The following is a 25,891-nucleotide window of genomic DNA, read 5'->3' as shown; positions in this document are numbered from 1 at the left end:
ATCATGAAAGAAAATAGCCACGGTACAATCAGTTTTATTGGACAATTTACATGATTTGGATACGGTCACTCCTGTTATGGGTTTTAAAACGATACAACTTCAGAGTTTTAAATGTCCACAAATGTTACAAGCAAAAAAAAGGAAAAAAAGCTAGCATTCAAAGAGTCCTTTCTTTCCGCAGTATTCACTTTTAAAAATAACATTATTTACACAGTAGAACAGGGGAGAGGGGGGGGGGGTTGAGGGTAGGAGTGGCATTTTCACCTACACCGTTGCCTCTATAATGAGACAAGCCTGTTTAAACTCATGGAATTTAAAAAGTGCACAGTTCAAGAGGCACTCTGTACTCCTCAGCGCCTGCTGCGGCGGGAAGGAGACGTGGACCTGAAAGAGAGTCGTGGGACAAACTTTAGTACTGCACTAGTTACAACGAGCCATGCAGACACAAACACACACATGAATACAAGCGCACCCACTTCCCTCCAACACACAAACCTACAGTTAATTAGTACTTGTGGATAATTAGCTCTGCCAAAGCACTTATAAGCAGTGCTAGAGGTTGTTTTTTTTTGGCAGATATTTATCTGTTCATTGATATTTTAACATTTAAATCATATCTACTGAAGGGCAGCCAGATAAACATTAACACAAAAGTAATTAACTAAAACCGGCTCAACAAAGGCACAGAGGCAATAGATAAATACTTATTTAGGGAAAATACACTATGATGTAAACATAACGTAACTGGCGCTCTGGTATACAAATGATCAGAATCAGACTTGAACCTTAATAATAATGCTTATCGAATTGTTAAGAGGAAATGGCTATGATTGCATTGCGTTTATAGAATATGGACAAGCTGCATGAAATTTCATCTTTCATTGAGATTTACAATGACTATTCATTATAGGCTAGAATTCCTCTGAATCATACAGAGACATACAACAAAGACATACTACAGAAAAAGAGAGAGAAAAGAACGAATACTACCTTGATCGTGACTTAGACTTGTGTTTGCGGCTTGCCTTCTTACCAGACTTGTGAGATTTTTCCGTGGATCTTGAACGACTACGTTTGGATTTCTTAGATTTCTTTTCCTTGCTAACTTCAGGGGTTGGGGACCTACTAGATTCAGATTCGGAGCGCTTCTTGCTAGCTTTGGCGGAGCCCTTCTTGCTGGCCTTGCTATCATGTCTGGAGTGCTTGTCACTCTGAGAGTCTGTGTGAGAGTCGCTCTCTTTCCTCTTCTTTGACTTCCCATTCTCCTCGGCCACAGCACTGCTTCCTTTATCTTTTTCCCTATCCCTTTCTTTCTCTTTAGGTTTTGCCTTGTCTTTCTTTTTATCAGACTCTTTCTCCTTCTCTCTCTCCCTGTCTTTATCCTTCTTTTTCTTCTCTTTGCTGTCTTTATCGTGGCTGCGGCTCCGGTCTTTTTTCCTCTCCCTGTCCTTGCTGGAGACCCTTTGCTTATGTTTGCTACTCCGACTATGACTGCTGTCCCTCCGTTCCCTACTTCTCTTCCTCTCCCTGTCTCTCTCTCTGCTGCGACTACGGCTCTCTTTGGCCCTGCCTCTGTCCCTGGATCTACTCCTGTGGTTCCTGCGTTCCCTGGAAACGCTGCGGCCGTTCTTGTGTCGTCCGGAACGCTCTGTGCTGCTGCGCCTCCTGTCCCTGACCTTGTCACTACGGTCACTATGTCGCCTGTGAGAGCTGCGGCTGCGACTACGGCGGCCGCGAGCCTTGTGGGAGGATGAGCGACTGCGCCTCCTCTTCCTGCGTGGGGTGGAGGACCGCGAAGAGCTACGGGAAGAGCTCGAAGATGAGGAGGAGGGGGAAGACGAGCGACTACTACTCCGGCTGGAGCTGGACGGGGAACTGCTGCTGTGGCCGTTAGCTGGGGACTCACTGCCAACTCGCGCTGTTTTGTCCTTCCCTCGCCCCGAGTGCCTGCCCTCACTTCCCTCCTTCTCACTACGGGACCTACGCCTCTCTACCACAGGCTCCGCCTCCCTAGCTTCCTGTTTGTGTAAACTCTCTGCCTGAACCTCGTCATAATCCCCACTTTCTCTGCTCAATAATCTCTCCTTCGCCATCTCTTCTGTGAACACAGAAAAACAAACTGGTCAGAGGCAAATATTTACTGTCCAAGGTTACATTTAAAAGAGATTCTCAAATGAGCTATATAAATCAAGTTTAAATTGACTGACTGGATATCAATCCATTGAACATGCTGAGAAACCAGGGGTGCATACTTAGTTTAGAATAGTCATTGGTTAGACATGGGTTAAGGTTAGGTTTAGGTGTGCTGTTCCGTGGGAGGTTAGGTTTAGGGTGAGGGTTTGAGATAGGTTGTAGTTGTAGGACTAATGACTGGTCTAACCAATGACTAGTCTAAACCAAAAACTGTCTAAACTAAGTACTGGACCCGAGAAACCAACATCAAACTCTCACCACGTGCAAGCATCGAAGCCTCCAGGGCTTGTCTCTCTTGTAGCTGCTGCATCTCCCTCTCTTTACGGCGGAAGGCATCCTGCTTCTCACGGATGCGGTGACGCAACTCCTCCTCGTCTGTATCGGACGACTCGGACCCCCGGGTGCTATGGTCATCCTCATCCTCGCTCTCGTCCGAACCGTAATCACCAAGCCCGCCTGCCACAACAGAGTCCCCGATTATTGAGATAAGAAGGGACCAAAATCATTTACTCAAACTGCACGCTCATTCCCCCCTATTTCTAATTCATCAACCCTTAAAAACAGATCTACTTCTCAATATTTCTAAGAGAGCATGCTTCTATCAGTGAAGTCCAAAAACCCTGCGGAATCATTGACGTTGTCAACTCTGCCCCAATCTCAACCCACCCACCCACCCACTGTCCAACCCTCGTGCCCTTCCCAGTAACAGAAATGGGATACTCACTGAGACCAGTCAGAGAAGCCAATGCACTTGACCGTGCCAGCTGTTTTGCAGGAGCTTTGATTCACATCAACAACAGGAACAACATGTTAAAACACATACAGCCACCACTTTCTCAACGGCAAGAGAGTCGCTAGAGTAGGGGGTCACAGATAACGCACTATTCACAAGAGCTGTCTTTGATAAGAGAAAGAAAATGGAGAGAAGAGAGAGGGTTAACAAACAAGCGGTTTGCCACACAATCCAAGTCAAACAGTCGGACAGGAGGGATAGAAACCACTCTGTACTAATGCACTGTCTCTTCAACCGAGGAGCAAGAACCTGTGTATCTATAGGCGGGAGGTGATCATACAGTCACTGGTGAGACGCTAGTCAGACTTACTGCCAGTCAAGTAGCCCTGGTCCCATAAAGCCAAGGAACCAAATGGACTTTTTTTTCTCTTTTTGTCATTGTGCTCTTAAAAACACCCTGCTCTGCTCTTTCCTTCCGATGCATTAGCAGAGAATGGTTGAGAAAGCATACCATAATCAGACATGATATTCCCAAGTGTGCCTCTCAATTAGCCTGATTAACAGGGCACAATTGAGTCCATTTTAGAGACTATGAAACACAGAATGGATTCTCTTCAGACTTAAACACAATGTCTTGGTGTCAGGCACAGATGATGGATGAGCTGGAGAAAACAAGAGCAGACCTTTGGTGGCCTTGCGGTGCGTCTCTCTAGCCACATGCTGGATCTCTTCATTCGTGACTTCTAGCAAGATTTCGGTCAGCAGCGTTTTAGTCAGGAACATCTGGGGAAGAGGTTGGCCAAAGAGAGAAACTCAGCCCAATGCTTTTAATCATTCAGGGCAAAACAACAGCCATGAAACATGATGAGCCCAATGGCTCATCATGCTCTCATAGACGGGGACACTGACCAGTTGGAACTCCCTTTCCTCCTCGGTCATCTCTGGTTCGCTGTCCTCCAAGGGAGGAGACGGGCTCCGGCTGGCAAACTCTTTCCTAAGGGAGGTCTTTTCCTCTTTTTCTTCTTCATTCCCCTCCTCATCGTCACTGTCCTATTGACGATTAATGCAGAAGATCCATTCAATGAAATACGTAGGCAGAACTTGTAAAAGAATAATACCAGATGGCCTCGGTTAACTTACAAATTTACTCCGGCGGGGAACACGGGCCTCACCCCCTCCATCGTCCTCCTCATCCTCCTCATCGAGGCCTTCATCTTTTCCCGATATGATGCGCTCCTTCTCCATTCTTTCTCGCTCGATTTTCTTCTGCTTCTCTCTGTCCATTTTCTCAAGGCCCTCTCGTATCCATGCAGGCAGTGTGCGCCTTTTCACAGCATCTGCAGCCGAGAGTAACAGATCTACATTTTGGTGTAGTGTTTAATTGTAAATACAGAAGAAAAGGTTTCTTACAGTTACAATGACTCATTCCTACTTCTAGACTGACACTTTCTTTTTTTAAACAATCAGTTTCATCATGATGACACTTTCTAACCATTTGTATATTTTCCCACCATATTTACCGTTACTTGTTTACCTACTTTTCATTACCACTTTCAAGATGGCATTACTATATTGGGCATGTCATTACAGTCACATTATTTGTTCAAAAATAGCTCACATTGCAAAATGTGTTGTGAACTTGTAGAATATAACACAATTTAGCCTGGGAATTGCATAATGTAACAATGAGTTAAAGGTCATTTCACTTACACTTCTGAGATCATTTTAAACGTTTTGCCGTCAGCATTAATTCATCTATCTATCGCGCATTGCCACGGTTTTATCGCACGCACCCCTTATTTTGAAGGGCCAAATATCCATAACGGGATGTTACAATGACAAAATGTTGTGTGTGGTGTCTTGACCGGTTGTTGTTCTCTCGGCCGGTGGTGGAAAAACCTGACTGCGAGTATCACAGCGCCTGCTGGAGGCCGTTGAAAAACCTTGTTTTCACCAGAAACGACATTCATTGCGCCGATTTGGAGATACAGGCCTTTGAAAGCAGCCCATAGAGTGCAAGTGGATGCGCGCATCTTCAAAATGTCCGCTGCCACTGTCCCACTTTGACTGTTATGCTAACGAGCGGCAGCTAACGATACACTCGGATCAAAACATGGATTAAAGAATATAAACCCTGGAAAACGTAGGCTACGGTTCTGGCAGGCTAGACGATTAATTTAATCCTACGGTTACGGCGGGCTGCATGTTAACATCTACTCTGTTTTTGTGTGCAGTGTGTATCCAGGCCTCGACAGTTTTTAAGTTGCTTGATTCAATATTTGGACATCCAATATTGATTTGATCAGTGACACCCCCTTCTATATAAGCCCATTCAATTTCAAATATTAGACTAAAACACATGACCCTGGTGACTGATATCTCCTCATTACTAGTACAACCAGAAAAAGGACTGTTTTCAATGAGTCCAACATGGTTAATGTGGAGTCACTCTGAAGTTGAATGGGCTTAAACAGGAGGGGGGCGTGTCTGCTCAAAAGAACAACAAACAACTCACCTAGTGTTGATGGGGCATCCTGTTTGATAGGGAGCTGGATAGGGGACCTGGGCCGATCCCTGAATCCAGGGGCTCTGTTGTCTCGTCTATTCTGAGGAGGGCCCGGCCAGTATGGGGGATGGAAGCCAGCGGGACCATAATTTGGAGCAGCGCCATGCTGTAGAATGGTAGAACACACATTTAAAGTTAACGCTCAAACCAATTACACAACAGACTCTGGCAAATTGCCACCAAATGGCATTTACAGGATTTGGTGTGGTTTGTGCCTTTTCAAGAACAAGGCAGGTAATATTTATCCAATCCACAATGGTCTAAAAAGTTAAAATATGAAAAAAGCAAAGATGAACGGATAAAAATCATACCAAACCATGTCGGGTCTTCAACAATCGAACATTCTCTGCAAGGCATCAAGAATGCACTGACTGTTCTAGAAGGTGCCTAGATTCTGGCAATCAGCACAGTTTCTATGGATCCCACATCCTCCTTTTACTTGGCTGGCACACTTAAAAACGCAAACGCTTCAACAAATCCTACTGTGACATCTGCATACCTGATAATCAAACTGGTTCATGGCCAAGGGGGCCATGGCGTAGCTGTCGGGCTGAGCCCCATACCCATGGCTGTTCTGGGGGTAAACCCCATGGTGGGCGTCGGAGGTGAAGTCTATGCTGTCCTGGCTGTTGCTGTCCTCGTTGGGGTTCACCACATCCATCGGCACCGACGCTGGCGGGATCCAGGCCTGGTCCGGGGGAGGCGGGGGAGGGGGTTGGCCGTGCATTCCCCATTCTGTGGACGATGGACAGAAGCCAAAAATGGTCAAAGGCTCATTCATGTTTTTCTGTGAGAACGGAAGTTCCAAGTCAATGATACTGAATATGCAATCGCCAAGTAAGAATGCTGCCGAACTAGCCTCGGATCAAGACTTACTATCACAGCACAATGAGCACATCGTTGGATTGATGCGTCTCTGTATCTAAACTAAACCATTACAAAAATTAGGCTATAAGATAAAGTAAGTATGAATGAGAATCATTAATTTGATCTCGCAAGAAAGCGCATTTCTCTGCACCAACTGCGGCCGGCGCATATAGAGAAAGAATGTTTTGCTGCATATTAGGGTACAATATTTTATATTAAAATGATATACATTCGATGTCCACGCTGTTTTAAAAGGAATATTCGACTGTCATTTTTGGCCAATTCTTGCAGCACTGGCACACAGAAATGTCGAGTTAACAACCATCCGTGGCTACATGGTCAGCACTTTGTTTTTTTTGTACATGTACAGAAGTACGGGCTCTCCGCACAGATGTCTAGTGACTATTAGGGGGGGTAGAGAGAGCCCAAGACTATCATACGAAAGAAAAAGTCAGACTCGATATGAAATATATCGATGATCTTGATCCATGGCTACTCCCGAACAGATCAACTTGGTTGTTGATTTAGAGATAGATCACTGATTTCTATATAATTGCATACCAGGCTGCCACATTCTTCCAAAAGATGGGTCACCGTGGAAGGCTCCATGGTTGTTCTGTGGAACAGGGTCAAGGCCCGGGATATCTTGACCATTGGGTTGGAGCTGTTCCGCTCCCGTCGATTCTTTTTGTGCAATCCACGCCTGAGCCAGTGCTGCCCAGTCCACTTGACCTGGTGTAAGAAACAAGTCAAACAGGTTTAAAACTTTTTTTTAATCTAACTCAGTGGTGAACGTTTTCAAGTCTACACATAGAGAATGTAGAAGATTTGTTATGTCTATCAATCAATACATCAAGTTTTGGGTCTGAGTGAGAGGCTAAATGTCATCAAATTGTGGTGGTCCATGGCTCAAATGCCGAATAAATAATGGTCCTGACTTGATATGAAAACCACTGATCCAACTGAAATATGAGATCAGATCTTGCTGATATTCACTGACCTGGATCTTGCTGGTGTTGAAAAGACTGCATCCACTGCTGCTGGCTGAGAGGCCACTGCGGCCAGGGCTGTCCTCCCTGGTCCCACATCCCTGTCCCTGCAGCCCTGCAAAAACACAACACAACATCTTTATTAGTTTATTTATAACACAACGTCGAAGCATAGTAGCATACAGAGGACAGCTGCCGCTAGCAGCTAATGGCTGCAGCTTCAACACAAAATAAAGCAAAATGAATATTTAACCGACACTATAGCTAGCTAAACAGCTAGGATTCTTAGCATCCATTTCCGTCCAGATTGTTAAATAAACTCGGAACCACCGTGGCGAGGCATTATTCGGTTAACGTTGATAATCATGTTAGCCTCCCGTAGACTCAAATCGGGGGCCTCGAACCCGCTGTTGACAAAACGTTTAAGAGCTGAGGAGGAGGAACGGGATACCTAGCTAATCTAAATGCTAATGCTACAGAATAAAATACGTCGCGTTGAGCTCAGCAGTCGTTTGGATTGGAAGATCAATGTTCAACATACAGTCTCACGTCTTACGAGGCTGGAATAAAACCGGGTTTAAAATACAGTTGCTCCGGCCTATTATTATTATTCCCACCTTTTCCGTCTTTCCAAGAAAGCAGTTTTCCACCGTTTTTCAGACTAGCAGATAATCAAAATGGCTTCAGTCAACGGAGAAGCGAGCTGGCTGCTAGCCACGGCCGGGCACGAGCTGTGCATGTGAGTTGAGACGACACGTGCGTGGTGTCGGGTACAGTCTCGTGCACGCGAGCCATCTTGGAGGAGGGCCGTAGCACCCAGCACGCAAGCTGTCTATTTATTTATTTATTTTTGTACATAATGGTAAATCAGGACTCAGGTAATATATTTCATAACACGGAAAAAAGAATAACCTTCAAACCAACACACTACTAACCTAACGTTAACGTAACGGGATAATGGGATGTTGGAATTATGAGCAGACCCCAAAATTGTCATTTAATTTCATAACTTTCAATTCCTTTACTGGCATGAGAAAACAATGCTATTGCTAAATAAATAAATGAATACATACATAAACATAATTTAACATACAAACAAAATAGCACACCCATTCAATACATTCTTAAACTAGAAAAAGTGCCCCTTGGGGCACAGGTCTCCACCAGGGCAGGTCAGGTTGTGGCCTCCTGGTGGCGCTATAATAGGCCAATGTGAAAAGGGTGCCATTTCTTCATACGCCTTTGATGGCAATTGGATGATTTGAGGCATTTTGTTCCAAAAATGTGTTTTACAAAAATCAACCTGTTGGTGGCGCTATAACAGGCCAATGTGAAAAGGGTGGGATATATTCCGCAGCCTAGTAAAAAAACGTGTGAAAGATTTCACGTAAATTGCATGCTGCGTTCATGATTTGAGGCTTTTGTTCAAAACGGGGCAATCTTGCAAACTGTGAAAGCCAATTATAGCCAATTAGGATGGAATATGAAATATCGGACAGATCCGACTTGAGCACATGACCATAGAGATACTGTGTAACGATTTGTGAGATTTTTGGACAAAATCTTAAGGAGTAATATCAAAAAATGTGTTTTACAAAAGTCGGCCTCCTGGTGGCGCTATAAAAGGCAGATGCGGAAAATGCAGGTCAAAGGTTTATCCTTGGCCTCTAGGGAGTGTGCATGGAACGTTTCACGCAGATCGGTGCAGTTTTAGGTAAAAAATGTGAAAAGCTGCCTCATGGTGGCGCTATAACAGGCCGTTCTGGAAAATGTGGGGCAGAGGTTCATCGTTGGCATCCAGGGAGTTGTGTGCAAAGTTTGGCATCGACCAGGTTAACGGTGCCGGAGATTAGCTGTTCACAGACGGACGGAAGGACGGAAGGACGGACACACACACGGACGGAGTGCAAAACATACTCTCTCCCCATGCCTTCGGCCTGGTGGAGACAATAATCAAGTCTTCTAAAAAATGTCAAGGCCCCCTTTTTCAGAAGCCCTTTTGAGACCAAAGTTAACCCATGCACATTAGACAGTTTAAGTTTAGTTACACTATTAATATGTTAAGCTTTTCTTTAATGCACATGCAGTATTGTGCATTGATTGGCTGCAGGCAGCATTTTTTGTCTTTTTGGGAAGTCCAGAATGACCATAATCTTATCTAACCTGTTGGAGATGAATGAATGCATAGACCAGTTTTTCCAGTCAGACTGAAAGAAGAAGCTTCTAACTTTGGAGATGTTCATTATTGATAAAATGCTATCCTGACATCTTGATTTTTGAAATTGAGATCTAATAACAGCAAGGTTTCTGACTTATACGGCGATGCCTTATATGCCTTATACATTATAATTGCGCTCTATAACTAAAATACAAAATAACACCTTAAATATTTGATTTATTTAGGGACAAGGAAGGTAATGTGCACCAAATATGCAAATCTATTTCATGTCTATGTTATTCATGTCTTGTATCTGGTGCAATGTAACCTTGAGGTCCAATGGCATTGGCAGTTGCTGTGTGATGTAGTAGTTTTGCTTGCTACGTTGTTTCTGGTGTCCCAATGTTCCAAGTTATTTGTCTGTCTGTGGTCCAGCTCTATGGAATGTATGCCATTTACTAGAAACCAACTTAATTATGCACCATGTCTCTGACTGTGTGTATGTACATCTGAATCTAACTCAGTGGTGAACGTTTTCAAGTCTACACAATTAGAGAATGTAGAAGATTTGTTATGTCTATCAATACATCAAGTTTTGGGTCTGAGTGAGAGGCTAAATGTCATCAAATTGTGGTGGTCCGTGGCTCAAATGCCGAATAAATAATGGTCCTGACTTGATATGAAAACCACTGATCCAACTGAAATATGAGATCGGATCTTGCTGATATATCTATTTCATGTCTATGTTATTCATGTCTTGTATCTGGTGCAATGTAACCTTGAGGTCCAATGGCATTGGCAGTTGCTGTGTGATGTAGTAGTTTTGCTTGCTACGTTGTTTCTGGTGTCCCAATGTTCCAAGTTATTTGTCTGTGGTCCAGCCCTATGGAATGTATGCCATTTACTAGAAACCAACTTAATTATGCACCATGTCTCATGCACCATGTCTCTGACTGTGTGTATGTACATCTGAATCTAATCCACTAGCCCTGAAACATGACTGTCATAATCATGAGAATCACAGTCAACCTCTTTCATTGTAGGTGCTATCCACAAGTAGATTTATTACAGATCATGTGGACAAGGTTGTCTCCTAGCCTAAAAAAAAGAAATCTGTTGATATATTTTAAATAATACTTAACATAATATAAGTTAAATAACACAAACACATTAATTTAAAAACAAATATGCATATCAGACAGTTGCTTTGTGCAATGAAAAGGCTTAAATGCTGCAATCCATAACTTTTATGATGTCTTGTCCAGTATTCAAACTGGAGTTCCCACACCAGGGACCGTATTCCTATTTCCTACCAATCCATATAAGGCAGTCCTCACTTGGCAAGTGGCCAGATATTGAGCTTATGAGTTTCAGGCATTATTACTTGTCAGCCAGGTGTCCAACCCAACACCGCAGGGTCTACATTTCTCAAAGGAAGAGTTGGGAGAACCAGACGGCCTCCGACCACTGCTGTGTATGTGCTAGTTATAACATACTGCATAATTCAGATTGGTTAAAAAAAAGGACTAAAATGATATGGATTGCATCTTAAAAATGATTGAACTTGTTTTGTAATCTTGAGAAGGCTGACAAGTCAGTCAGTCAGTCAGTCTGCAGCTGTTGGTAATTGGTCTAAATCTAAAAGGAAAATTATTGTTGCAGCCACTTTTTATACTGCAGTTAAAGTGACAGCAGCCTATTGCACAGAAAAATAGATAACACATCAAATAATGTAAAATGCATGCTTGCCACATCATAATTCTGTTGATCTAATGATGGGATTGTACCCTATATGCCCTTGTGGGATACCTTCATGACAGAAAAATGAGAACATTATCATAAAATTACTACAAAGTGTTATTTCAATTAGAGTAATGTGCACCAAATATGCAAATCTATTTCATGTCTATGTTATTCATGTCTTGTATCTGGTGCAATGTAACCTTGAGATCCAACGGCATTGGCAGTTGCTGTGTGATGTAGTAGTTTTGCTTGCTACATTGTTTCTCCAATGTAGTGTGGTATACTGCAAATGGTGTATTGGTCTGGTTAATGACTCGCATAGCAGTGCAGTGGAATTTAACCTTCACCTACTGGTCAATTTGAAGATACGAGCGTTGAGTTTACCATCACCCTCTTGTTTTGTGGCCATTTAACAGGAGTGCTGGGAGCCTTTCATTAACTGGGATTAAAATCACAGTTAATCCTGAATCAGCAGCATGTCCCCAAGCAAAATGCAGCAGCCTCCTCCTTTTAAAAATAGACAAATACATTTCAACAAGATTTTGCCGTTATGTTGGTGGTGGCTTGACAACCTGTTTTCATGTCGCAACAGTGTTATCCAGATGTCATACTGTGCCGGAACAAGAGGACGGGTTAAGCTGATAGTTTTAGACGTTGCCCTTTCCCCGATTCCACACCCACCTCTTCTTCACCAGCTCGCGACATGTTCCGAAACAGCGCTGCTTTGCACCCGTCAGGGCACATAGTCACCAACGACAGAGTGAATATGGCTGTACTGTATCTGCAGTGACAGGCTAAGACTTACAGATCCCTTGCACTGAGCAAAAATGATAAATTACCTTATACACCGTTGTACGAAAAAGTATAACATGTGCTAAGAAAGACAATAGCATTTAAGAGTACTACAGTTCATAAATTAGATTTATTGTTTTGTTTTTTAATAGCCTATCATCTGATATACTGTACATATCCTAACAGTTTTAAACAGTTTATAACTGAAATCGTCATTTTCAGGAAACAAACCGGAAATATCAGCCTAGAAGAAAAACCCTGCAAGCCTGAGGCACCATACATACAGTACGTTATATTGTTTCCCCAATAGACATGAAATTCTTTTGTACTTACTTTTGCATACAGAAGGCTAATACCGTACATAAATATGCCACACATTCCCCTTTGCATTTATTCAATCTGAAGCACACATGTAGGCACTGAAAATTTGCTTGTTTTTGAAACATTATATCTATTTACCTTAATGTACAGAAAATTCCTCACCTCATCTGAATATTTTGGCAATTGTCAGACAAGCAATGAAAACAACATTATCGTTTAAAATATTTTCATATAAAAAGATAAATAACTCACAAGACAGGGGAATTTAAGAGTAGGCAATAAAAATAGTAGGCATTCACTATACTATGAGCCCATGCAATTTTCATGTAAGGTGTTTTTGGTCAGGCTTGGAGCCTTAATAGCTCTTCCTCTTTTCTGCTCTTAAAAAAGAAAATCCAATCAACATTAGTGATGGTATTGAGGAAAAAAATAAAATAAAGTTGTCTGCGTTCCCGATATCAAAGTGAGTCATATGTTGCGGTTGCATGTCTAGAACTAGTTGAAATACAATAGAGGCAGAGTGAATTGTTGTTCTGTTAATCACATACAGTAAGTACTTCGTAATGTTGCAACACTCAAGACCCTCAGCAATAAAGGAAATATCCAAGAAACTCATTATGAAGAAAACACCTTGGGTGTTTAATTTATACGTATATTCTGATAGGACTTTCAATTGCCAAACTCTTCTTTGGCTATCATCAATCAGTAAGAGATATACATTCATTTATTCTGGTGTAAAAAAAACTACATTCCATTCCACCACTTCAGGTTGCGAATAACTTAGCTTTTTCCTAATTTGTGCTAATCTTTAAGCAAATGTTCTTTTTCTCTGCTGCGCACACGCACACATACACGCACCCACACGCACGCAGGCACACAGAAAAAAAGATTAAGGACTTTCAGAAAACAGAAAGACAGCACAAAATTACCGTCTTCAACCATTCAGTGCGGGGCACAGTCCAACATGCGTTAAGTCTAGCTTGTTTCTCGTTGGCTAGCAAATCCCTTCATGCAGTGTGCAGCTCTGGCCTAGGTGAGCTGTAGAGGTACAGTATAAGAAAAGTTCATTTCAGCTTCTCTCTCGCTCTTCAAATGGTTCAATGACTCTCTAACCCGTCTCAGATGTCTAAGGTCCTCGGTGAGCACTTTTAAAAAAACATGCTGAAGTGGAAAAACTGGACCCTCAAATTATACTAAAGCAGCACACTCAAATCACTTCAGCAGTAATTAATGTCAAATGTCAACCTTTCATTGATCTATGCAGTCGGATATAAAGTGCCAATTTCAAATCGAGGAACTGTAAGCAAATGACAGCTACATGAAAAGCCCATCAGGCCCAAACTGCGAAACATCTTTCGGTTGTTCTCACACCTCCTATTTATAGATAATAGTATTAAAGATAGTACTCTCGCTCTGAAAAGCAGATAAAAGAATGACATCATTAGCAAAATGCCATGTAGTTGTACTACAGCATTTCCTCGTAGAACAGCAGGTATGCCTGAGAGTTGAGGACCCTGGACTCTGGTACGGTCTGAACAGTGGTGTCGCTGACATAGACCCACTGGCCCGGAGAGCTTCCACTGGCTTCCCTCGTACCTGGAGCACACACACATACACACACAGCAGGGAGTCATTAGGGCCTTCATTATCAACGCGGCGTACGCCCAAATATGGGCGTACACTGGAATCACCGCAATTCTCGGCATTTATCATCCCCGCATGAACTTGAACCTGCACCCGGCAAAATATCACGTCAGGTCAGGGGGGTGTCGTAGGCTTTGTCCTCACCTGTCGTAGAAAAGTGGAGCAGCATTGTCTGACCAGCTGACAGGCTGTCACATGCATCTAAACATATGTTTTCACTTCTAAAATGTATATAAAACTAATACTATATTTAGGGATCTTTAACAACCAGTCCTATTAAGAATCCTGAAAAAAATATATTTTGTAAAGGAATGTCCTATGAAATTGGTAGGATATTTATCATATTTCCAAGTGTACAAGCAATTAAAATCGTGCAATTAAAAACAATGTTGCAAGTTAGATGCTTAAGCCATTTAAACAGTGTTTTGCATGAGCGCATAGGCGACGATTTGCGCTGCCTGTGCTGGAATAGTTTCATGACATTGAGAGGCATTTGAGGGAGACTGCAGTGCTGCAGGCAGCTAGAGAGTCAAGTCTCCCAACGGATAGGCTATTGCTATAGCTTAGAGACGGGCCCTTACCTGGCAGGTTCCTGCGCTGTGGCTCTGCTCTCCGCGGGGGAGAACGGACTTTGACGTATGCTGTGTAGTGACCTCCACGCATGGAGCCACTGTGCTCAACAATCCCATAGAGGTTGTAGAGGACACGGTCTGCAGAAGCCAGGTTCTACCAAAGAAAATAAGAAGAATATGTTTCATGAGGCGACACACATTCACAAAGATAAATGTTTTTTTGTAAAATGTGACATCCTGGTCATTCTTCACAATCAGAGAGGATCAACACAAAAATAAAACTGTATCTTCTCTATTAACAGTAATATCAGAAGGTTATTTAATAATTTTAAACTAAATCAGTTTTATTTTATTTTTTTAAAGCTCGTATTGCAGTAAAGCCTGTGTCTGCTAACAGCAGTAAAAGCAGGGATACCTTGCAGGTTGCAGAGCAGAATGGAGAAAGATCCAGGACCAAAGGAAAGTCAACATGGCGGTTCACCTTTCGTAGGTTCATCCCTGCCTTAAGAAAGCAAAACCCCAACACACATTACAACAGCGCAGGATACAGCCCAAATGCACTGTAAATTATTAACATTACATAACATTGTGCATGAATTAAAAATGTCTAAGGATATCGGTTAACCTCAGCAAAATGTGCAAAGGGAAAACTTCAAAGTTCTAACCTGGTGGAAGCGTTTGAGATGCAACGTGACAACAGGTGGCAGTGACGAGATCAGTATCTGCTTCCTTGCACTGGTGTACACCTTCTCTGCCCTCTTATCTGTGCAGACAACACATTTACACAAAGTTCAAGTCAAAAAGCTGGTTACAACATTTTAGTATTCTTGCCGTGAGAAAACGTCACAATAATGTCATCAGAGAAATATGTAAACAAATGGGGCAGTGGTCTCTAGGTTGAACCTGATCTAGGTTCCATTACTGTCAGTGCGTAAAGTTCAAACTAGGGATGCACCGATTGGGAAATTCTGTGCCAATATACTGATGTCTAAAATAACAATTTGACTAATAGCCGATACTGATGTTGTTGTTTATTTTTGTCTTTTTTGTTTTCTGCAGATAACACACACCAACATATTGGTTGCCAGTGCAAAATTGAATATCAGGCGATAACAGATATACGGCTGATATACCGTGGCATCCCCAGTTCAAACAATCCTGGCAAACAAGCGCAGTTCTCTCACCCATGCGCGTCACCACCCTCACTCTCACAGATAGGTGATTTCATCCCCCCCAAAGCCTATTGGCCCATTTAAGATTGATTGAACGGCGACTGTGCCATTTTTGCCTAGCCAAAGCATGCCTACCTGGGAATTTTGGCCAGGAATAAGCTAAAATAGAACAAAATAAATAAATAAAACACCAAATTCGGGCTACCCGGGCTACCCACGCTCACCCCTCCCCACCGTCAGTTACCCTGTGACACCACTGCTCTCACCGGCTGAGCCGCTTTTGCGGAGCTGCTTCTGCCTGCGCTCAGTGCAGTTCTCGCACAGCAGCTTGTTGTTGCCCATCAACAGCTCCACGGAGGTGAACTGATGGAGGCAGGACTGGACGGAGCACTCCTTGGAGCAGGGAGTGTAGCTGTGGGAGAGTGCCTGGAAGGCCCCCTGGTGGTGGTGGTGGTGGTGATGGTGGTGGGGGACATCGCGGGGCTGCTGAGGCTGCGTCTCTCCCGGGTCCTCGGAAGAGCAGTGCATCGCGGGCGAACAGTCCGCCGCAGAGGTAGAGCTCAGGTTCATTTTCGAGACGGCGCTGACCAGTTGCTCCACGGCGCCGCCTTGCCTGGGAGAAGGGGACGGCGAGGGGGACGGGCTGGAGATGGCCGTCGGGGAGGGCGTGAGGGTGGTGGTGGAGGTCGGGGTGGAGCCTCGCAAGTGGCTCTGGCCGGAAGAGGGGGGCCGCGGGGTCCACTCGCTCTCCGAGGCCTCGCTGTCAGCGTCGTTGCTGCTGTCCTGAGGGCCCGAGTCTTTCTCGCTGCCGTCCGAAAGGCTGCCTGCAGCCGCCATCCTGCACACCGAGACGCCGCGGGCCGCTCCGCTAGCCGTCGCCGCCGCCACCGCCTCCTCCTCCGTTCGCTCCACTCCACAGACTGCTCCCCTCTCCTCCACAGAACTTGGAGATCTCTTGCTCTGCAGCTTCTGGCAGGACAGAGAATCAACAAGGATTGTAAGGAGGGGTAAATATTAAAGAATACTCTTAACTCAGGCATATCGGTGAATAAGAAATTCAATGGAATGAAAAATAACGTAAGACTAATCACACGCACACGTGTACACTGTACACACCTGCCCACTGAGCTTCCTGGTGTTCCTATTGTGAGAGTGTGCTGCAGCGACCATCTCATCAGTGTGAGACGTGTGACCTTCCTGCTCCCGTGGGATCTTACCCAGCCTTCCAGGGTTGCACGGTTTGGATATCTGACCATGACGAAAAGAAAAGATCACAGCATTTCAATGTTATGAAGAAACCATAAAGAAATGGTCTGTATACAGTAGTAGAATGTATTTTTCTGTTGATGAAAATGGTCTCGCCATTAATCAATCAACCAGGGATTTCTGCGCTTAATTGTCTCCACCAGGCCGAAGGCATGGGAGAATCTTCTGGAGAAGCTATGTTTTGTCTGTCCGTCCGCCTGTGTGTCCGTCTGTGATCAGGTAATCTCTGGCACTGTTGACTTGATCACAGTGAAACTTTCAGATTTCTCATACTCCATCCTGATTGGCTAGACATCTAATGTCTGCAGGAGTGGCCCATTTTGAACAAAATGCCGCAAATCATGAACGCAGTGTCCGATTGCGGTGAAACTGTGCACGTACATTCCCACTTCAGCCTCAAGGTTGCGCTATAACAGGCAGTCGCATCTTTACCTATAACTGCACCGATCTGCGTAAAACTGTATGCAAACTGTATTCCAAATCTGCCTTTTATAGCACCACCAGGAGGCCGACTTAAGTAAAACACTTATAAAATATATATATTAGTCCTTCAGATTTTTGTAAAACATTTTTACCCGGTGCCAACTGCCAATAGAGCGTCACAGTCTTTCATGAAAACGAGAGGCCCGGAAGAGAATTCCCCATTCATTTTTCCCATAGATGTTTCAAAAAGTATTTAGCCTCGGACTCTTGTTGTGACAATAAACACAATGTTTTGGGCCGATCAAATAATTAGAAAGAAGAAAAACGTTTTTTAAAGTGTTATACCCTGCCCTTTTTTCTTCTTTTTAAATATTTGATCGGCCCAAAACTTTGTGTTTATTGTCATGATTTGTCACAACAAGAGTTGGCTTTGTCCGAGGCTTAAAAGTTCTTTAAATAAATACTTTTTAAAACGTCTATGGGAAAAAAATTAATGAGGAATTCACTTCCGAGTCTGTCATCGGGGGTGGGATATTGCCTAAATTGTAATCCTGGCAGACGGCGCTACTCTACCTCTGCCAACCTGGGGAGAGCCCCGAACTGAGCTCATGCTTCCTTCAATGCATGAGCAGGCCGCATCTTGTATTGTCTGTACTGTCTGGCATGAATGTTAGTCGTTATACGTCACTGTTATATAAAGGCTTACCCTCTCCTCTATGATGGGTAGAGAGATGTCTATGAAGGCCTCCTTCACTGTTGAAATCTGAGAGGCAGAGAAGAAAAATAAAGAAAATATATCAGTTTATATTTTCAGCAGTAAAATAAACATCACTAAATGTCACCGTCACCAGGAAACCAGGTTCCAATCCAGGGTAGAAGAGCAAAGTTACATCGTGCAGCTTAAATCAAAACAACTTGAGAGCCTAAAAGCAGAGACAATTGGGTTGATTAGCCTACAAATTACACTGTGAACATCCAGTTTAGAAGCTACCTTTGTAATTTGCGCTATAAAGAAAAAACATTGGGACTCTCAACTATGCTTTATTGAAGAGGTGAAACAAAACAGAGTGTGCTACGGCAACAGCCTTGGGCCTCGGCTTCAGACTGAGGGTGAGGGAAACGGGTGCCGTGGCACTGGCAATCACCGCCTTGCCAGGAACACATACAGCACTTGTAGAACACCTAACCTAACACAATGAGGCACCAGTCTGTTTAGGGAGAATGTATTCTCAAATGACTATATAGACGCCAACAACAGAATGTCAAACATTAGAAACAAAAACAGAACCTGGAATATAGATTTTATACGTTACTTTTCTTTAATTGTGCACACATACACAACCACTTACATGCTCACACTCTTCACACATAATTGTGTTGGTCAGCTCGCCTACAAAGATACGATCGACAAAGTTCATCTTGACACCTTCCTTCCCATACGCTGTAGGAAAAATGAGAGATTCATGTAAGCATTTCTGGATTATAATGAACTGTTTCATCAGTCAGCATAAAAAACAGAGCCATAAGGAACATATTCCATTCCACTTAGTACTCTGACTTCAGTCAAACTAGGCACTCGTAGATAAACGAGCACTGGAACAGCATTATTAATAGTAACAGTGAACAGGTCATTTGCAGTGTAGTGGTCAAGAGGCTTCTGATACCAACACTTGGTATCACTTGGTAGGCCTGGCAAACACAGCAACATTAACCCAACCTCTTCCAATTGAAATATAAAGTCATTATAATTGGCTTACAGTTAAAGTATTATAAGTAGGACCCTGCTGCTTAAAATGGCCTGAGGTGTATTTCAACATACGCCACAAGATGGGGCTATTGATCCAGGCTATGTTATGAGTGTGTTCAAACCTTTCACTTGGCGTTTGGTCTCCTCGTCTGCGGTCTTCTCTGTGGGGTTGTTGAAGGCTTTCAGGATGCTGGCTTTCACTCTCTGGCAAACGTCACGCACACGCACGCACGCACACACACGCACACGCACACACACACACACACACACACACACACACACACACAAATATACATTGATGCAGATAGAGAACTGAACCTAAATTACTTGACTTCAAGAGTGGGAAGAAAAAACATTAAGTGTAGAAGTGGATTAATGATCTGTGTTACGTCAATTAGCTAAATGTAATTTTAGATAATGGTCAGTTTGACAGGTACACATATTAGAGGCATCATTAAGATGAAGCAATCACTGTACTTGTCTAGTAACATTAGCATGATCTGTCGTCTGGGAATGTGTGTGCACAGTATAATCCTTAGCGTTAATTTAACTCCGAAGTGTGTGTGAAACAAATGGAACACTATGCGTCAATTTGGTTTCATTTACACTCTTCTGAGTTCAGTTAACACTGGGATTTTACTGTGTGTGTGTGTGTGTGTGTGTGTGTGTGTGTGTGTGTGTGTGTCAGTGTCGTCTCCACAGCCTCCTCTTATTGAAGGTGGCATGGTCAGTGAGTGTGTTGGTGAGAGAGTTGTGAAGAGGCGCCCCGCCACAGTAAAGCACCAATCAATAGATAATTGGCCGTGGTCTGTGTCTGTGGACCCGACCAGTCGTCCCCCATTGTCCTGGCACCCACGCACTGGAATGACTATTTAGGTCAAAAAAACCTTGTTAATCCCATCCAGGCCCCGGCCGGCCCGCAACCCACTCAGGCCACGCGGAGGCTCGCCTACTAATTAATTACCAGCACCCCACCCCTGCCCCCCTCTCTCTCTCTCTCTCCCAAACCAACAGCGCTGTCTGTCCCGCACAGAACAGAGAGGGGGACGAGGGGGAGGGAGGTCGGGGTGGGGTGGAGTGCAGTGGAGATGGTTGGTTGGTGGTGGAAGCTAAAAAGAAGATGGGTTGAAGAAGGACAGGCCATGCCCTGAGAGAGTAATACCTACCGTCTCAGCTAATCGGCGATAATTGGCTGTGTTTAGAATTAGCATATTTAGACCTCCCATGCTAATGGCCCATCAACACAAACACTTAGGGGCTCAAAGGTTGGTGACACCCTCCGTAGTACGGACCAGTCATGTGGCACGTGCAAGGCGAGGTCGTGTGGGTAATTGTGTGTGTGTGTGTACTGTCCAATTTAAGATATTGCAATTTAGATGAGTTTACATTCACAAAGTATCAAAAGTGTACTGATGACCTAAGCAAAATTAAACATGCAAGGATGCGTGTGTCAGATGTAATTTTTACTTGTGTCTCGGATATTTTTGAGCACTACAATGCATTGTGGGAACCTTCATAAGGCACGCCGTCCTTCATTTTAAGAATCTACTCGGATATAGGGTAGTAAGTTACTGTATCTGTGCTTGGCTGTATACTTGAGCTTGTCTGAAGTGGATGAAGAGAGCAGGCTTAACCCTGTACCCCTGTAACCCCCCTGCCCACCCCCTTTTTCTGTCGCCTTGATTAGTTTGGGGAGGGGGGGGGGGGGGGGGGACCAATGTGTGTGTGTGTGCGAGTGAGCGGGAGGGGGGCGTGGGCTGACCCTCTAGCACAATGGGCCGGCCCCGCAGCTCATTCACCAGCTGTGGGTTTCCCAAGATCACACAATGATGCCGGTCGTGCCACTTGCAAGTCCCCCAAGTGGCACAACTGTCTGCGTTCACAAGTTTGAATGGGACCAGGGGAGGCCCTGCCTGTGCCCCCTCCCAGGCCCCGGGGTGACCACTCCACGCACACCCGCTCCTCTCCTCCTCCTGGGCCCACTGAGCTTGCTGGTGGGGCTGAGGGGGGCCAGCCAGGCTCAGCCCTGCGAACGGGCCGCTGTGGGGTCCTCGTCTAATTGCCCCGCACGGGGAGGAACACTCTTCACTTGCCAGAAAACATGGCACCATAAGGTTGAAATACAAAGAATGGGCTGGCTGGGGAAAAAAAAGAGCGGACCTTGTGTGCCTGTACAAATTGTCTCAATGTCCCACATGACGCTTTTCTCACTAGTCTTGAATAACTTTGTGTGAGCAGATCAGTCGTGATCCAAATGACTGAGATTTGCTGTTTTGTTTGGACACTAATCCCAGTGGAGCACAGCATAAACGCCACAGAAAAGTCTGCTGATCGTTGTGGTATCATTGAGACATTGATTGTTGTGGTCAAACTAACTGACTGTTAGATTTGTCAATACAGTCTGATGTTTATGGAATGGAAGGCCTTGCATTATTCTTTTGGCTATACATATTTTCAGCAATCCAATTGAAAACGTTAAATGACAACTTGAAAAGCTAAACTCTTTAAGATTTAAAGTTAGATACAAGCTGTAGCAATAACCACATTTGGGGACATCCTAAGTAAACTCACCTTGGTTTCTTCTACTCGTATGGAGTCTAGTAAGTAGTGCAGAAGTTCCTGGCTGTCCTGCTGCTGGTAACCCTTGAAGCGTGGAGCCCTGAGGAAGGAGAAAGGGTGGGCATGAGGGACATGACACAATAAGAAATATAGCTGCAAGCAGCGATAAGACACTAGTCTAAAACAGGGGTTCTCAACCCGTGGGTCGCGACCCCTCAGGGGGTCGCCAAATTAGTTTGGGGGGTCCCCAAATTATTATTATTAATTTTTTTCACGATTTTTCAAAAATAGCAGACCTACAAGCTCGTAGCGCGCCACTCGGTGGCGCGCTATGAGCTTGTAGATCTGCTATTTTTCAATAGCTAAATTATAACATAATGCTTAAAACACCAAAAGGGGTTCCCGCCCAAAATGGGTTAAGGTTATTGTAGCAGTCAATTTATATTGGGGGTCGGGAGGGGGCGGGGCGGGGGTCCCGAGACATTGCCAAAGCATTTCCGGGGGTCCCCGGCCAAAAACGTTGAGAACCCCTGGTCTAAAACACTCTAAAAAGAGCAAAGACACTCTAAAAAGAGTATGGTCTCCAGTCTAGATTGAGGGTGGTGAACTGGGACACCTGACTTCCAATAAGCAAGTATTGCAGTGGTGGAAAAAGTACTCAATTCTTTGACTTACTTGTTGAATTGTTGAATGTATGTTTTGTAATAATAATATCAAAGTAACTAGTAACTAAAGTTTTCAAATAAATGCAGTTGATTCAAAGTACAATATTTGCCTCTGAGATGTAGAAGTTAAAGTGTTGAAAATTGGAAATACTCAACTGAGTACAAATACCTCAAAATTGTACTTAAGTACAGCACTTAAGTAAATGTACTTAGTTACTTTCCAACACTGAAGTATTGTGATCCTACACCATCGGCATGGATATGGCTTTCCTGATGTAGTTGAGTCAGCAATATTCCACTGATAATGTGCAAGTTTGATTTTATAAAGACATAATATGACTCAACGTGAATAACCCTACCCTGAGCAAATAAATAACATGCCCATCTTTCCCTTTATTTGGAGAACCATATGGCATGTACAGTTGTACCCTGGTCTGGACAGGGCACACACAACACATTGGTGAAATAATATTTATGGTGGATTCAATTTCGCTGCCAATAAACATGAACTATATCACCAGCCTCAAGCATAAATACTTTACCACCCCCATAGCATAAAATCACATCACACATTGATTCGGGGGTGTGAAGATGAGATTGAATTCCTGGATATCCATAGGGGGACAACAATTATAAGTAATAATAATAAGTAAAACAAAAGAAAGAAATCAACAGCATACAATCAAATCTAATGCAAACACAACCATCAATAAGAAAGAAAATGGATATTCTGTTTTCTCAAGGACTCCAGACATGCATGTTCCCATGGTGGTGCCGGCCAGCAAGCAATAGCTGTTGTTCAGGCACGCAAATGAGCATTGTTAGACACGTGCCATAAGGCTGAATGGCCACACCATGGTATTCATGCTTATTAAGTGCCTCCCTGCTTTCTCAGGTTTGTGCAGCTTATAAACAGTCAGTGGTGCATTCAATGTGCTTTAGTTAAACCAGTGAGGATGACATGTGCACTGTAATCGTGTCAAACATCCACACTCACAAGCACAAACACATCATTGTAGCACTTAGAATGAATTGGTTTGCAGGAAAATGCAAGATGAACTGTGTCCGTTGGATATAGGCATTTGTTTTTGGTTTAATTAATCAAGTTTTAAATGGTAAATGGTGCATTTTATATAGCGCCTTTATCCAAGGCGCTTTACATAGATTGTGCATTACATTCACCCATTCACCCATTCATACACCGATGGCGGCGGAAACCAATTAGGGGTTCAGTGACTTGCTCAAGGACACTTCGACACTAACTCTGGGGGAGCCGGGTTCAAACTGGCAACCTTGCGGTTACCATCCAGCCACTCTACCCCTGAGCCACCGCCGCCCCTGTTTTAGTTTTAGTTAAGTTAGGCACTGGAAGAAGATTGAGTTAAATGAGAATTACTAACCATTTTCTTACATTAATCTAATGTTATTATATCCAAGAATGTGTGAGGAGAAGAGTAAAATGACATAACTCCATCGAGTATGTGCGGTGGATCTTACGGTAGTTCGCCTTTTTACGGCAGCCCATTTGAGACAAAACACTGTACAGCATATCTAGTCATGATGAAAGACAGATTTTGTGAGTGATAAAAATAAGCGATTTAGCCCCACCTCGCACAATCAAAGCTCTGGATGGGCTAGGGATGGAGTTTATGTAATTTTTCACCTCTACCTCTCGTTCTTGGATATAATAACATCAAATTATTGTACAAAAAAATGTTTGGTCCAGAATTCTCCTTTAAGGCTTGGGTTAAGGAAGTTAAACAGCTTTTAAAAAATACATTTGTATGTCAAGTGTTTTTCCTGATACTGTTTTTTACTTTTTGCCGTTTATGATGACCTTGATGTTTTGTTATTTTATGCTTTGTCGTTTCTGATGCTGTTCATGAATCATGATTGTTGTTTTTAACCTGTCTGTAAAGCACTTTGTAACTATATGTTTAGAAAGGTGCTATACAAATAAAATTAATTCATTCATTCATTCATTCATTCCTGCCATCTGGGACAAGGCATTAATAATAATAAAAAAAGTCCGCCTCTGCCGCGGAGCAGGGGGAGAGAGCTTCATGTTATGATGACGAAACCGGAAATCGAAACGTATGCTGGGCTGCTAGGGCTTCTGGGAAATTGAGCCCAATGCAAGTGGACGGGGGGTTTGTTTGGACTACAACTTGCTCTGCACTTTGGTTTCGTTTCGCATTGTCATGGCCGCTGGTGCATCTGATCATAACAAGACGACGGACCATTTCTTACCCGATTTTCCGCGTGGTATGGCGTCAAACTGTTAATTAACGCAGATCTACAGCAATGGCAGGATGCGTGGGAGTGGTAAATGGTGCATTTATATAGCTCCTTTATCCAAGGCGCTTTACATATATTGTGCATTACATTCACCCATTCACACACACATTCATAGACCGATGGCGGCGGAAACCATGCAAGGCACCAACCAGCACATCAGGAGCAATTAGGGGTTCAGAGTCTTGCTCAAGGACACTTCGACACCAACTCTGGGGGAGCCCGGGTTCAAACTGGCAACCTTGCGGTTACCATCCAGCCACTCTACCCCTGAGCCACCGCCGCCCCAGTGGGGTAGGGTAGATATCGTGTAGTATTCACTATTCAGCAACGCATGCTAGATCTGCTAACCTAACTCATCAACTCTGCTGCCTAGTGCCTACTGCCTACCATACATAGTTTGTTCATGGTCCAAGCCTTAGTGAGTCAACAATGGCATCAAGGAGCTATGCAAATCATAATGATATCAGACTGAATCAATAGCTTCAGGATGCCACTGCAGTACAGAGTGTGTCAACTACAAATTGGGCATTAATGCGCCTCTCCTTGAGTATGTCACTGGCCCCACACACACAGTGAGACAGATGTTTGAGTATGTCGCTGGCCCCACACACACAGTGAGACAGATGTTTGGGGCAGATGGGCACCCAATGGCCAGAGCAATAGCAACCTGTTGGCCAGTACAGAGTACAGACCTCACTCACAGTAGAACTAGAGATGCTCCAAAACCATGTTTCCCTTTCTGATTGCCTCGACCTGCGTATCGGTTGATACCGAGTACCGATCTGATACCAATGCATAATAAAAAATAAAACTGAGAACCGATTCCATTAACGATTGTTAAAGTGCAGCCACAAGTCATAACAATAATAATGTAAATATCGCAGTGAAGTATATAACAGATTTGCAAGTTGCAACTTGTTTGACACAGCGATGGTCACCCATCACACACCATGGCCATCCAACACACACACACACACACACACACACACACACACACACACACACACACACACACACACACACACACACACACACACACACACACACACACACACACACACACACACACACACACACACACACACACACACACACACACACACACACACACACACACACACACACACACACACACACACACACACACACACACACTTTAGAACCGGTTCAGTCAGTGTTTTGA

The 25,891-nt window shown here is 43.8% G+C and overlaps 2 protein-coding genes across 4 annotated transcripts in view; both read right to left on the bottom strand.

Annotated features, from left to right (window-relative positions):
* Positions 1 to 18: 18 nt before the first annotated feature.
* On the bottom strand, positions 19 to 8,152 carry pnisr (PNN-interacting serine/arginine-rich protein). 2 transcript variants are annotated; one of them, XM_079504264.1, is made up of 12 exons: positions 7,966 to 8,152; positions 7,360 to 7,463; positions 6,921 to 7,091; positions 5,992 to 6,227; positions 5,442 to 5,598; positions 4,067 to 4,284; positions 3,836 to 3,976; positions 3,610 to 3,709; positions 2,918 to 2,971; positions 2,452 to 2,649; positions 991 to 2,098; positions 19 to 384 (listed from the first exon to the last, which is right to left on the bottom strand). In XM_079504264.1, exons 2-12 carry the CDS (start codon positions 7,445 to 7,447, stop codon positions 351 to 353), a joined length of 2,505 nt encoding a protein of 834 aa, XP_079360390.1. In that variant the 5' UTR covers positions 7,448 to 7,463; positions 7,966 to 8,152; the 3' UTR covers positions 19 to 350. The 2 variants fall into 2 exon arrangements, with proteins under 2 accessions (XP_079360390.1, XP_079360391.1); XM_079504265.1 differs by having other exon boundaries at positions 4,067 to 4,263.
* Positions 8,153 to 12,152: 4,000 nt separating this feature from the next.
* usp45 (ubiquitin specific peptidase 45) overlaps positions 12,153 to 25,891 on the bottom strand; it is a 45,439-nt gene continuing 31,700 nt past the window's right edge. Inside the window, exons 9-19 of one of the 2 annotated variants that reach the window (XM_079503266.1) lie at positions 21,758 to 21,845; positions 20,986 to 21,324; positions 19,309 to 19,390; positions 18,789 to 18,880; positions 18,146 to 18,202; positions 16,867 to 16,998; positions 16,017 to 16,719; positions 15,244 to 15,341; positions 14,994 to 15,080; positions 14,588 to 14,732; positions 12,153 to 13,958 (exon numbers count right to left, since the gene is read on the bottom strand). In XM_079503266.1, the coding sequence (XP_079359392.1) occupies positions 13,828 to 13,958; positions 14,588 to 14,732; positions 14,994 to 15,080; positions 15,244 to 15,341; positions 16,017 to 16,719; positions 16,867 to 16,998; positions 18,146 to 18,202; positions 18,789 to 18,880; positions 19,309 to 19,390; positions 20,986 to 21,324; positions 21,758 to 21,845 (1,954 nt within the window). In that variant the 3' untranslated portion in view covers positions 12,153 to 13,827. The remainder of the gene's footprint in view (positions 13,959 to 14,587; positions 14,733 to 14,993; positions 15,081 to 15,243; positions 15,342 to 16,016; positions 16,720 to 16,866; positions 16,999 to 18,145; positions 18,203 to 18,788; positions 18,881 to 19,308; positions 19,391 to 20,985; positions 21,325 to 21,757; positions 21,846 to 25,891) is intronic. The other variant, XM_079503267.1, reaches the window with a different exon arrangement.

This window comes from Electrona antarctica (assembly GCF_951216825.1).
Source record: "Electrona antarctica genome assembly, chromosome: 6".
In the NCBI taxonomy this organism is placed as follows: Eukaryota; Metazoa; Chordata; class Actinopteri; order Myctophiformes; family Myctophidae; genus Electrona; species Electrona antarctica.
This window is presented reverse-complemented; position numbering and strand designations above follow the sequence as displayed.